We start from the raw sequence: 14,539 nt of genomic DNA on the forward strand, positions 1-14,539 counted from the left end.
TAAATATTTCGTGATCAAGTGATTTACAGGAAAAACTCAGAAACTAATAAAAAATTATAGTTTTAAAATGTGTCATTGAATGGATAATTCTACCTAAGTCTGACCCACTATTCAAATCCATTGAAAAAATAGCATCATAACTAAAAAGCGATGTGAAAACATGATCAGAAATGTGTGTCTATAGAGGCAGCTTCCCTTTTTTAAATAGCAACTCCATACACTGCCCCCTAGTGTTTAAGGCTTTAATCTCTGAAATCCCATTAAGATCTCCATGATCCCATTTGCAATTTCTCCTAGAGTTCTCCTTTGAGAAGACCAGTCTCTCCATGATTCTAGGCATGATCCAAAAAGCAAAACTGAGTTTTTTTCCATTGCTACTGACTTTCAGTGTGCCTGCCTAGAAGGAAAATATTTCCCCAAAATATTGTTTAGTATCTCCTGTCACAAAAACAATTTGTCAGGGCAGCTAGGTAGCACGGTGGATTGAGCACCAAGCCTGGCAGAGTCATGAGGACCTGGGTTCAAATCTGGCCTCAAATACTTCCAAGATATTTAGCCCCAATTGCCTAGCCCTTGCCACTCTCCTATCTTAGAATTCATACTAAGACATAAGATAAAAGGTTTTAGGAAGCTAAAAAAAAAAAAACTGTCTTCAGGCTTTTCTTCTCCTGACCAACAGCCTGAATTTTCTTTTTCTTTTTCCTTTTTTTTTAATCCTTACCTTCCGCCTCAGAGTCAATACTGCATATTGGTTCCAAGTTAGAAGAGAGGTAAGGGGCTAGGCAATGGGGGTGAAGCGACTTGTCCAGGGTCACACCACTAGCAAGTGTCAGCCTGAATTTTCTTGAAGACAAGGAATCATATGAAAAGTTAAATGAGCCACCTTTCTTCTGAGACATCTGCCAGAAAGTAACATAGCCACATTCAGTGCCCAGGAGCTAGGGGAGATTTCTATCCCCCTCATCCTCTGAAATACAGGGACTTTGTAGCTCCCACATTTCAAGGGTTGAGAGGTTGTCAGAGGACGTCAATTGTGGGACTCTCCTCCCCTTTTCTTCCTCGAGCTTTTCTTGGGAAATTCAGTATCTGAACAAAACGAGGTCATTCTGAACTGTCCTCCTCGCCTCTACTTGGCCCAAGTGGAGACCAGCCAAGATCTGCTCGGAGAGCCTTTCATGAAAGGATCAGGATCCTGTCTGTTCTCACATGAATGCTGTTCCTGGGTGACACCAGGCGGTGGTGGTGCCGCCATGTGGGGGAATAAATTAATTTGTTCTCTTTTTAGGCTTAGAAGAAGGCAGATGCCTAAAAGGTATATTGGGGGAGGCGATGGCCCCCCGTTCACTTTCAATGATCTCTAATTTGTCCCCTCTAGGTTGGAGCCATCCCTGCAAATGCTGCTGATGACGGACAATGGTCTCAAGGACTGATTTCTGCTGTGAGTCATTGCCTTCTCTCTATTTGCTTTATGAATTCTCTGGGGAAGATTAGAGAGCTTCTGGACATCTTTTTTTTTTTCCTATTGTTAACTCCCAGGCCAGGATGGTGGCAGCAGCAACCAGTAGCCTGTGCGAAGCCGCCAATGCCTCCGTGCAGGGCCACGCCAGCGAGGAAAAGTTGATCTCATCCGCCAAGCAAGTGGCAGCTTCCACGGCGCAGCTGCTTGTGGCTTGTAAGGTGAAAGCTGACCAGGACTCGGAGGCCATGCGCAGGCTACAGGTAGGGGCCCCCCAGGCCAGGGGATGGGAGAATGAGCCCTCCTTTGGCAATGTGTTTGCGTAACTCTTTATTATAAGTTTATAAATTAATCAGTCAGCCGATCAAAGATAAAGAATGATGATGAGAGCCAACATTTATATAGTGCTTATTATGTGTCAGGCCAACTCTTTATAACTATTATTTATTTCTATACTATTTTAGATGGCCCTCACAACACACCTAGAAGGTAGGTGCTATTATTATCCCCATTTTACAAATGAGGAAACCACAAAAGGCAGAGATAGTGGCTTGTCCAAGCTCATAGGAGTCTGAGGCTGGATTTGAACTCAGATTTTTGTAATTCCAAATCCTTTCTTTCTATCTACCTCAAATGAAATTGTCCCTGTCCACAAGGAGTTCAGTCTTATCAGAAAACACAAGTATAATGATAAATTTAAACACACACACACACATATCCACATAGATATTTATAGGTGAATTAAAATTGTAAATGGAAACCATGTTTAAACAATATTCTTTCACTGGTGACTATACTTTTTAAACATTAGAATGATAAAAATCGATTCACAGACCTCAGTCCTCCTAATTAATTCTTTGTGACTTCTCCCCTTGCTCAGCACTTGCTTCATAGATTATAACATCAGCAGCTCAAAATCTCTTTCTCCAGAAATCAATGCTGGCCCAAGTCCCTCTGAAGAGCACAGACCTGCCATCTTCCTTTTGAGATAGGAATCCAGAAAGATCTCGCTTTGTTCTTCTCAGGGCTAGTAAACCCACCTTAATAATCAAATCATACAACTGATTTAAAGTAAAAATGAGGTCATTTCTCGGTATATCCTGAGCAATTGTGGTCATCTAGTATAATCCTAAGATTTGCCTAAAGCTGCGCCTCTCTCTCTCTCTGTCTCTCTCTGTCTCTCTCTGTCTCTCTCTCTCTCTCTGTCTCTCTCTCTCTCTCTCTCTGTCTCTCTCTGTCTCTCTGTCTCTCTCTGTCTCTCTCTCTCATTCTCTCATTCTCTGGGTGGATTCCAATTCTGGGGCCATTCTGCTCATTGGGCTAAAGCTGGTGCTAATGATGCCAAGGTCAGAGATTTAATTACCCAGGTGAGCCAGTTAGGTTCTCACAGGAAAAAACTACTCCATCTTAAACCTCACAATGCACATTATTGGTTTCAAGAGAGACTACACAAGAAAATGTGGAGGGAACTTATCCCAGCTCATTAGAAAAATAATGGAGAATATCAGGCCTACTGATGGTACTATAAGGAATTTAATTAAGAGGTTTGACTAAATATGTGAGAATTCTAAATTAATAGTGTGGTCACCGATTTAAAAATAATATAACTCAAGTCAAAATGACTTTTAATAGCTTTTATTTACAAAGAGGTGGAAAGAGTGAAAGTAAAGAAATACAAAAAGAGGATAGAAAAGATGTCTACCCTATCACACTAAATATTGCTCCAGGGCTCAAAGGCTCAGCCCTGCAAGGCTTGTTAACCCTCAACCAGAGGACCTGGAGTTCCACCCACATGGCCTCCTCCAAAAAGGGAAGGTCTCTCCAAAACTAATCTCTCTCCAGACACCAGGAAAGGAAGGCCAGCTACTCATTCACTCAGGAAACAGTCCAAGACCCAAGGTCCCAAACAGAGGTCTATGACGTAGCTCCAAGCCATAGTCCCAGTCCAAGATCCTCCAAGCTGAAGATTGAGGCCCAAGAACACTTCCCTAAGACTGTCTCCAAAAGTCTGTTTGCAGAAGACTTTCTCCAGCCAAAGAAGTTCAGGGCTTTTATAGTGATTTCTTGGCCCTTCTCCTCTTTACAGGGGCCAATCACAGCTTCCAAATTACCTAGCACTGCCCAGGGAGCAGTATCTGTGGGATCCACTTCTCACCTCTGAAGGTGTTAACTCTTATCAAAGGATTCACAAATTTCTGACTGATTGAGTTATCACCCATTTTAGCAAATGACTTGAGAACATTCTTAGTGTTGAGTTCTGGAGTTGTCACTCATTTTAGCAAGTGAGTTGTGAACTCCCTTACTTAAGAGGTCTGGTGAGGTACTAAGTAGGGGTATGAAAAGAAAGTTTGATTCACACTTCACAGTACAGAGGAAATACCATACTCATCAAGAAAAGGCTTAGCTGGGGGAGTTGGGTGGCTCAGTGGATTGAGAGTCAGGCCTAGAGATGGGAGGTCCTGGGTTTAAATCTGGCCTCAGCCACTTCCCAGCTGTGTGACCCTGGGCAAGTCACTTAACCCCCATTAGCTCTTACCACTCTTCTGCCTTGGAGCCAATAAACGGTATTGACTCCAAGATGGAAGGTAAGGGTTTAAAAAAAAAGAAAGAAAGAAAAGGCTTAGCAGTTTGTATTGGAATATATGACCAAGATCTAGATTTTCTGTTTAAAAGTGATTCTGTACTTTAGAATATCTTTAACAGTTATGCTGATCATGAGGAAAGGAAAATAATAACACAAAATCTAGCTATAATCAGGAAAGCATATTGGGTAGAGTTGTCCAAGAATATTTTCACGATTTATTGACTAGAATAATCTTGTTCAAAATTTGAGAAATTGGACTCCTGTTGTTTTTGATAAGATTTAGGCTCTTTGAGGGCAGGAACTCCAGGAAAGCAGCAGGGGGCAATAGAAAGAACCCTAGACTTGTCATGGGAGCAAAGAACTAGAAATAAAATTTAAGTACTAAATGTCTAAACAAGTTGTAGTATGTAAATGTATTGGAATGTTACTGAATGTTGAGAATCAATGACTTATGAGAACTATAGAGAAGCATGGAAGACTTAACTGAACTGATGAAGGAGGAACTAAGCAGAACCAAGTGAAAAATAGAGACAATAACTCATTTTTTAAAATGAAAATGTAAAGATTGACAACCATTAAATAACTGAAAAGAAACATTTCAGAATTATAAAGAATAAGCATGACCCTCAAAGACACCATTCCTTTGAAGAAGTGGGAGGTCTCATATATTTTCAGACATGTTTCCAATGCATTAATCAATTTTGCTCATTTTTTTCTTTCTCTTTTTAAAAAATTGTTTTTTTCTATATGGGAGGGTATAGGATACCCAGGAAAATGTAGGCAATAAAAAAAAAAGTGGTAAGGCAGGGGGAAGGAAGGGAAGGTAGGTAGGTGGGTTTGAAAAATAATTTCCAGTCCTATGACTTAACTACCTGTGGGACTTTGGTCATAGATATTCATCTTTAAAATGAGGAATTTGAACTAGATGACCTCTAGGGTTTTTTCCAGACCTACATCTATGACCCTGTGGTACATGTCTTTTATTTTGTCTTTGTTTCCCCAGTGTGGGCACAGTGCCTGGCATATTACAGGTGGGGAGTGCTGGGAGGATTGTGGGTCAGCAAATGAAAGACATTGACATCTTTTTGACATGCAATATTCCTCACTCATAACTCTCCACTTATTTAATGAAGAGAGAGATACAGATTTTTTTCTCCAACTTTTCTCTGAGACCAATTATCATTATGTTTTATTTTTTCCATTGGCAATGTTGTCATTCCCTGGAGTACTTTCTTAGTTCTGTTATCTTCACTCTGGCTCTTCCTATTAATCTGAATCCTTCATCTTTGTTTGACTGTATCAGAAAGCCTGTTCTGCCTAATCCAGATGACTGTGTCATTAATAATATGATTTATGCTTCCCTCTCACTCTAGGCTGCAGGAAATGCTGTGAAAAGAGCATCTGACAATCTTGTTCGTGCAGCCCAGAAAGCAGCCTTTGGAAAAGCTGACGATGATGATGTGGTGGTGAAGACAAAGTTTGTGGGTGGCATTGCTCAGGTGGGTGAACCCTCAAGGACCAAGAGTCTAACCTCGGCCCCTACTGTGGCCAGATCACCAAACATTCATTAAGAGCCTATGGATACAAAAAATAAAAAAGAAACCGTCCTTACCATCACAAGTATATTCAAATGATAAAGACAATGGACATGCACACAGTATTTATATAAGCTTTAATAGCTTAAAACTTTCTTAAGGCTTTTGAGACACCCTGCATAAATATATTCTTTATAACTAGAAAGAGAATAAACACAAATAAATACAAAGTAGTATGGGTTTTAAAGTGTGATGGCTGTGGGGACTGCATCCCCCAGCCTGCCCCAGGGGTCCCTCCCCCTTACTTCCGAGTGTGGGATTGGTCTTGAATGGACCAATCCTGTGCTGGGGGAACCACACCCCTACCTCCTGGTATGGGATTGGTCTTGAGTTGAACCAGTCCTGTGCTAGGGAGGGGGTCACACCCCTACTTCCCTGTGTGGGGTTGGTCTATATAAGGACCAATCCTGTGCCTAGGAGGAAAAAACTGAATCTAAGTAGATTCAAAGTTTGGGAGGCAGTGTGTTAATTAATTTTAGCTGGGGAACTCCAGTGGGTTTTTTTTTTCTCTTTGAAATAAAGTTTTAAAAGATCAAAGTCAAATAGGTTTTTTTTTTCTTTCACCTTTTCAATAAAGAGAATAAACACAAATAAATACAAAGTAGTTAAATAGAAGGTAGTTTGTGGTGGAGGCTACAAGGTAGTTAAGGCTTCACCTAGAAAATACTTGGAGAAGGAAGAGTGTGAGGAAGATCTGCATTCTAGGATTCTCAAAAGCAGGGAGATGGTAGGTGGATTGTCCTGAGTCAGAAGTAGAGAGAAAGCCATTTTTGGCAGTTCAGGCTTGAATTTGGGGTATAATTTCTGATAAGACTAGAGAGATAGGTTGGGTCTTTTTTTTTTAACCCTCACCTTCCATCTTAGAATCAATACTGTGTATTGGTTCCAAGAGAAAAGAGCGGTAAGGCCTAGGCAATGGGAGATAAGTGACTTGCCCAGGGTCACCCAACTAGGAGGTGTCTGAGGCCATATTTAAACCCAGGACCTACCGTCTCTCAGCCTGGCTTTCAATCTGATGAGCTACCCCGCTGATCACATTTGTAGGTCTTTAAAAGCTAAACTTTATCTTGGAGGTAATGGGAAATCACTGGAATTTGTTGGAAAGGCAAGTCACAAGCTCTTCACTTATGGAAAAGTGGTATTCAGGATAGACTAAAAGTGATAATAGGCTTGACACAGAGTGATCCATTAGGAGACCATTTAATGCTTTCAGCAAGAGGTGCTGAATATCTGAACCAAGACAGCATTCAAAGGAGAGGAGAGAAGTCAGAGGGAAGAGATATTGTAAGGACAATATTTAGCAGTTGTTAGGATATACATATATATGAAGGAAGTGTGAGGCATCTAGAATAACGGCGAGATAATAAACCTGGGGCACTAAAAAGTTGGCAGTGCCTTTGAGAGAAATAGAAAGAGAAGAAAGAGGGAGAGAGAGATTAAGTTGAGTTTTAGATACATTGAGTTTAAGATGTCTCCAGGACAGGGTGAAATGTCTGACGGGCAACTGGTCATTTGAACCTGAAGCTCAAAGATAAAGTGGGTCTAAATATATAGATCTGCGAGTCATCTTTGGAGATGACAGTTTACTAAGAGAATGTAGAAGAGAGAAGAGAAGAGAACCTAGGAGAACATCTATATATCGATAAGGAACACTCAGAGGGACCAGGAAGAGAACCAGGAGAGAGTCCAGTCATGGAAACCAAAGGAAAGAGAGTATTCAAGAGGTCGTATGAATGTCAGATGCAGCTGATTTGTGGAGAGGGATAAGGACTGAGAAAATGCCATCCTGTTTTATAATTAAGGGATCATTAGTAAATTAGAGAAGACCAGTTTTAGTGGACTGATGAAGTTGGAAGCCAGATTGCATAGAGTTGAGGAAAGTGAAAGGAGAACAAGGACATGCAATGAGGACAGATGCCTTTTTCAATTTTAGCTAAGAAAGGAAGGATAGATAAAAGGTGAAAGTTTGAAGGATGTCAGGGTCTGTTACAGGTTGTTTTTTAAAGGGGGAGCCTCGGGTACATTTGAAGTCTGAACAGAAAATTAGCTGCTCATTTTTATTTTTTTAAACTCTTACTTTCCATCTTGATATCAATACTAAGTACAGTCAGGGCTAGCAGTGGGGGTTAAGTGACTTGCCCAGGATCAGACAGCTAGAAAGTGTCTAGGGCCAGATTTTTTTTTAAACCCTTACCTTCCATCTTGGAATCAATACTGTGTATTGGTTCCAAGGCAGAAGAATGGTAAGGGCTAGGAAATGGGGGTCAAGTGACTTTCCCAGGGTCACACAGCTGGGAAGTGTCTGAGGTCATATTTGAACCCAGGACCTCCCCTCTATAGGCCTGGTTCTCAATCCACTGAGCTACCCAGCTGCCCTCCAGGGCCAAATTTTAACCCAGGATGGCTTTCTATCTACTGATCCACCTAGCTTTCCCCACCCCCATTTTTTTTGCTCATTATTTTAAATTTTTAAAGATAAAAGGGGAAAAGCTAAGCAGCCTTAAGAGAAACCAATCTTTCTTATTTTAAGGTGGACTCATTGGTGGTATATATTGCATATTGATCTGGAATCCTGTAAGTGAACATTATTATGTTGCGAGGTGCCACTCACAAAACTACTTATTACAACCAAAATCAGATAAAAATGTAATTCAGAAATGTTTAACAAAATGATTAAAAATATGATTATGTTCATTTATGGCTTTCCACATCAGTATGCATCACCGCTGCACTGGAGATAGGAAGTGGCCAGGGCTGGAAGTCCAATTAAAGTACTCTCTGATGTTGACTTTTGAAACCAAATAATCTTCCTTTTCCAGGCTTTCCTGTTTTCTCTCTTTATCCCCAGATCTGAAAAGACACCCAGTTTATTAGGGGTAGCTATAAAGTATCGAAATCACTGATATAGGGGAAGGTGGGAGGGAGGAAGAGGAACAAGTGTCTTCTCTGCCAGTGCAGATACTTGGTAGCAAGTGCCTCCATCTGATCCAGGCTTTCTTGGGGATTGAAGACATTTCCAGGGAAGGTGATAGATTTTAGCCAGAATTAAATGATGTTCTGACAGAGCCCTATGCTCCCTGCTTGGGAAGAAAGAGAAAAAGAAAGGAAGGAAATGAGTAAAGAAAGAAGTCGCTGGGGCAGGCTCATGACTTCTTCCAGCCCATCCAGTCTTATTGTTTTCCTCTAGATCATTGCCGCCCAGGAGGAAATGCTGAAGAAGGAGCGAGAACTAGAAGAAGCAAGGAAAAAACTAGCTCAGATCCGCCAGCAGCAGTACAAATTCCTCCCCACAGAGTTGAGAGAAGATGAAGGCTAAGCCCCCGAGCTGAGGTTGTGAGCCCAAGAGAACACTCTAGAAAGAACCGACCTGACATCATTCTGATGGGCCACGTGCTTCCCTGGAAACTGCCTGACGTGCTTAGAATGAGCACCAGACAAATGTTTGTGTATGTTCTTGTTCATCTGTACAGCAACAGCTGCATGATCGTGTCATCCCCGCGGTACAGTGTCCCCATCCATCATTCTTCTTCTCTTCCCCTCCCTCCTTCACTGTATCTCAGGAGAAGATGCACATTTTATGAACTGTTACCCCCACCAAAAAAAAAATCAGTATTATGTCACTCTGACGCCTGGATTTTGTCAGTCCTTCCTCCTGGCCTGTTTTGGGGGCCTTTGGGGGGATCTTAATAGGAAGAAAGAAAAACTGTTTGAGAAAAGCCATTCATGTCACAGGTATCTACCACTATGGAGCCAATGATTCTTCTGCTTCTCAAGAAAAGATGGCAGATGTGGTTTGGATGCAATTAAGCCGCAATAATGCAAACCAATGTGGAGTCTCCGAGGGTGATGTGTGTCCCCCCATTTTTGTGTTCTGGGAATGGACTCACCCCGGATTTTAGAAGAATCATTGCTCCCAATTGCACTAGTCTGTGGGTCTGTTCTTGCCCCTTATCTATCATCTACTTGTATGATACCTACCGATTGTATTTTCTGTGGCCCAGGAAGTGAAACATTGTTTTTTATTTTTGTTGTTTTTCCCCTCCAGAACTTCAGTGGGCTAGGGAAAAGGAGGCCTGTCAGACCTTGGGAAACGAGAGATTATAATAAAACATGCATGCTTAGTTTCTCCTCTGAAGCTGCTTAGGTTTGCACAAATACATCCAGCCATTCTCTGGTTAAGGTCCAGTAGAAAGGAGCCATCTTTTGAAGGTTACCTCTGGGCATTCATCCAGAATGGATAAAGTGCTTAGTGCCTCCTCCTTCTCCTTTTTCTTCCCTCCCCCTACGAGCCTTTCCCTGTATCAGAACTATTGCAATCTCAGAATTCAGTCTCCAGATTTGGAAATTCAATCATTTAGGCAAGTTGAAGATAAGAAAATCACTCAAAAGCTCCGTCTCCTTGATTGAGCATCAGTATAATTATATTAGAACTTTCTGGACATTTGTTTTTTTTTTTAGGTTCCTCTTGTCCTCCCCCCCTCACCTACGACATTTTGAATTTTCTTTCTCTTTTCTTTTTTAACACAGTGCTTCATAGAGTATTTTACCTTTCCCCTAAATTCCCAAGGGCATTCTGATGCTCCTGTTAAAGAAGGTACATGTAAGATGACCCAGTCATCCCAAGTAGAGTCCTTTGTAAAGTTCACGGAGATAAAATGGTTTGCAGAAGCTGCTAGTTGGACAAAAGCTCTCCCCCTCTGCCCCTTTCCTGGAGAGTCTGAGCTCGATTTCTCCCTCCTTCTGTGATACCCTGGACTCTGCTCTGTATGATCTGGATTGGAAAGTCCACAAAGAATGGGAAAACATGGTCTTTCCAGCCTTCACAAGGCTTCACTTTTAGATTCCAATACATTTCCAGATGAATCAGCTAGAGGGCAGATCCCAGTCCTAGCCCATCCATCTTGCCATCTTTGCTCTTGAACCCTTGTTAATTGGACTTCAGAGCGATTTCATAGTATTCAAATACCATTTAGCTATTGAAGACTTCCCCTATTTAAGAGACTTGCATGCACTATACATATCAGGGAAGTTTTTTAGAGACTAGTAGAAACTTAAATGATAGTGTCTAGATTTGTTTTTGTTTTTAAACTTGAGAATGTGTACAGGGAATTGGGTTAAGAAGGCAATGGACTTACCAATTCCCAAGAATAAAGGAATAGATAGACTGTGGCATCTCAGGAAAAGCTAGAGAGTTTGTGGAGTATGGTAGCTGGTCTGTATGGATGCTGCCTGGAGCTTGCCCCATCCTTGAGCCTCTTCCAGGCTCTGCTCATGGGATGCACCCTTTGCTAAGCTCCTGCCTCCCACAGGTGGTGATAATGGTGAAGACTCTTCCTCTGTGTCACATAGCTCAATGAGAGGAGTCTGAAAGATCTATTGTATATACATTAGGAAACTGGCAGAAGAAGATAAATAGAAAGCCAAATCCTTTGCAGCTGTGAGGAACAGGAAAGAAAGACAAAGTTTATTTTTGTAGAGCCTAAATGTCCCCTTTGTCAGGGTTTTCTGCTGCTGTTACCCTTCTGGATACTGTTGTCAAGAAATATTATCCCTTGCAGAGTAGCCTTAGCTGGTCATTTCCTTCCTCACTTAGCATGTGCGCTCTCTCTCTCTCTCTCTCTCTCTCTCTCTCTCTCTCTCTCTCTCTCTCTCTCTCTCTCTCTCTCTCTCTCTCTCTCTCTCTCTCTCTCTCTCTCTCTCTCTCTCTCTCTCTCTCTCACCCTCACACACACATATCCTATATGAATAACCTCATTTGGGCATTGTTTTATCCATAAAATGGTAGGTGGCTTGGTGGTACATTGGGGAATTTTTTAATAATTGTTCCTGCTAGATTTTCCCTCTTAGATTTTTAAGTTGTCACCTACCTCTGGCTAAAATTCAAATTTTCCCGAAAGATGATATCCCCAAACATGAGTCTTTGTTTCAGGAAACCACTTTCATTTCAGAGGATCCTCTGAAATGATCCTTTTTGTTTCCTGGACCCCTTTTGTCAGTTTGAAGCCCATAGAACCCTTCTCAGATTAATGTTTATTTAAATGCATAAAATAAAATAGATTGGCTTACACTAGAAACCTATTATATTGAAATAAAATTATTTTAAAACATTTTAAGTTCACAACCCAAGTAAAAAACTCTGATCTAGTCCAACCTCCTGCCCCTTATTTTACACAGGAGAAAACTAAGGCCTAAAAAGAGGGAAGGATGAAATGATAAGAGTCACATAGCTAATAAGTGACAGAATGGAATTCACATCCAGGTCTCCTGATTGCAAATCCAATTTTGACTATTCTGCCATTAATGGGGTGATAAATGAGTATCCAATCTCTGGTTTACATAAGAGTAACTAATGAAGATACATGTGAGGTTAAATTGCCTATTAAATGTGGGGTATACTGGTCATTGCTTTTTTTCTGTACTAGGATCTAGAGTTTTACTTTGATCTCCAGGGTCCAAGACCTGCTAATTGAAGAGTTGTTGAGTATTTGAGGAGTCCATTTGACAATGAACACAGAATAACTAGCAATTTAATTTTTCTTCTTTGTAAGATTATCTCGAATGCACCCAAAATGAGCTATACGCAGAGATTAAACTGGACTGGAGAACACCAGCATATCTGATTTTTATAAAAGCCATTTGGGGAGAGAAAGGACTAAAAGATCCAAGAGTTACATATGCTTAATATCTTATCTTCAGTATACCTTAATTATTGACTCATCCCCTAATCAACAGTGACACTGAGTGCTAGTATAGAATACAAGGGGAAATGGAAATCATGAGGCTTATGGAAATGAACTCACGGTTTCTATATTTGCAAGTATCGGTTTTCTGGGGGTATTTTTCTAAGAATACTCAGCCAGTGAGTTTATGGGCAAAACAAATTTACATTCAATCTCCTTTACCATCACCAAAAGAAAAAACCCAAATCTATGAAAACTTTTTAAATTGGGGTTCTAATGTAAGGATATGATCTATCAAGTTTACAATTCTACTTTCTTTGTTTCCCTCCACTTGTGTGTATGTGTGTGTGTCTCAGAGGCATATGCAAAGTGGCCAACTGGTTATTTCCAGTGCCATTGACGAAGGTGCCTCACGAGGACGTCATTGGACTCCAGCTCCAAGGCATAGCCTTTAGAAATGCCTCACATCCACTCACTCAAAATGTCCCAGAGCAAACCTCCATCCTCCTAATCAGAGGGGTGGTTTTTCCTTGGGTGGCTCTAGGAATCTTGTGCCTTCCTCTTAATAAAAAGCTCCCTGTCCCCCGTTGTTACCCTGGGCCCTTTTTAAACTCAGCAGGAAAGGGAAAGATGCAAGATTATTCTCCCAAAGGAGATGTATGTAGTTTGTATATAGAACGGAAAGATGAGATTAGAAATATTCCGTCCTTAGTCACAACTTCTTGACCTTGCTCTAAACCAAATTCCTAAATTAAAATAGAGATGTCATTTAGGTTATGCTTTCATAATGAAGCCTCTTCTGGGACCCAAATGAGAAGACAACACTGCAAACACAAATAAAATACTCCTTTCAGTATAAAACATGAACAGCTTGAATTTATATTTGTTCAGAGTCAAAAATGGAGCAACCACTGAACCTAGCTATCCCTTTCTAAAGGCTAGTGCTCTCAGTGGTGCACTATCTATGTGTGTAAAGACAGAACAAAGTAGTAAGAACTTCACTGAATTTAGCTTTCTGAATTATGGTTTACATCCTGGGTAGTCTTATTACTTGGTTTTAGTTTTGTTTTTCAATTAACAAGCATTTTTTTCTCCTGCCCCCCCCCCCCCTTGAATGCAGGGGAAAGAGAGGGAAGGGCATACAACAAAGAAAAATAAATACAAAACATTTATAATATATGATGGGCAAACAAAACCAATTCCCCTCATTGGCCAGGTCCAAAAATATGTGTTCCATTCTGTCCATCACCTTTCCCTCAAGAAGTAGACAACATGCTTCATTATCAGTCTCTCTGAAATCATATTTTTCTACTACCTTTCTCATTCTGCAACTGGAAAGGATAGCGTAAGGAAACACCCACCACTAGTTTGAGGATTTTGCAAGGTGAAAATGAACACCGGGTATATTTTCAATTCACAAACAAAAACCTTTGGGACTTTCTCAGTGATACCGTAGTCCCTCCACTTTAGAGACATACTGCAATTCAATGTCTTCTCCCTGGGTTGGTCCAAAGCTCCATGGAATTTGGGTTCTGGATTAATGAATGAAGAGGTTCTTAATGTCCCATAAGACTCCTACCCGTCACTGCCTCCATCTTTCTTTCTCTAGAAATGGTTATATGTTATAAATCACTAGGAATGGACTTTTTAATGTTTACTCGTTAAAAAAACTATGAAGGGATTTTTTTTTCTAAATGAAATTTGATCTTTTTCTTGCTGTGTCTGCTTCCTTACAAAGCATCCATGTTTTAAATGCTCAATCTTGAACTCAGAATTGTTACAGGGTGTATGAGACAGGCTTTTGCTTGGCAGCTTGCCCTCATCAAGTTGCAAATCCAGAAGGAATCAGGAATGGCCCATCCCTGATGTCATAGTGTCTGTATGCTATTTATCTGGCCACAGAAATTATTTTTTTGTATTCACCAGAAATAAACTTTTAAAGAAATGAACTTGTGAGTCTGAATGATTAAGAATGTGTATGAGCATGCTGAGTAACAGAGAATGCTAAACAGCTCTATAATCGCCCAAACCTATAATGAGTGAAGATAAAAGAGACAGTGAAGAACACGAGAAAACGTGTGTGGTCATCATCTGAGCCATACAATCCCTGCCATCATCCAGTTGAGAGCCAAAGGCGAAAGAAACGCTCAGAGAAGATATCGTTCCTTTCCTCTTAAGGCAGAAAATCAAAAGCTCTTCTGATGTTAACAAGGGGTAGGTATTA

General features: G+C 40.7%; 1 protein-coding gene across 15 annotated transcripts in view; it reads left to right on the forward strand.

The window, feature by feature from the left end:
• Nucleotides 1–14,264, forward strand: part of TLN2 (talin 2) — a 596,702-nt gene extending 582,438 nt beyond the window's left edge. For all 15 annotated transcript variants that reach the window (XM_056808077.1, XM_056808019.1, XM_056808054.1 and 12 more), the window contains 4 exons: nucleotides 1,376–1,438; nucleotides 1,537–1,719; nucleotides 5,414–5,539; nucleotides 8,823–14,264. In XM_056808077.1, coding sequence (XP_056664055.1) covers nucleotides 1,376–1,438; nucleotides 1,537–1,719; nucleotides 5,414–5,539; nucleotides 8,823–8,951 — 501 coding nt within the window. In that variant the 3' untranslated portion in view covers nucleotides 8,952–14,264. The remainder of the gene's footprint in view (nucleotides 1–1,375; nucleotides 1,439–1,536; nucleotides 1,720–5,413; nucleotides 5,540–8,822) is intronic.
• Nucleotides 14,265–14,539: the final 275 nt, after the last annotated feature.

The sequence above is a fragment of the Monodelphis domestica genome, chromosome 1 (assembly GCF_027887165.1).
Source record: "Monodelphis domestica isolate mMonDom1 chromosome 1, mMonDom1.pri, whole genome shotgun sequence".
Taxonomy (NCBI): domain Eukaryota; kingdom Metazoa; phylum Chordata; class Mammalia; order Didelphimorphia; family Didelphidae; genus Monodelphis; species Monodelphis domestica.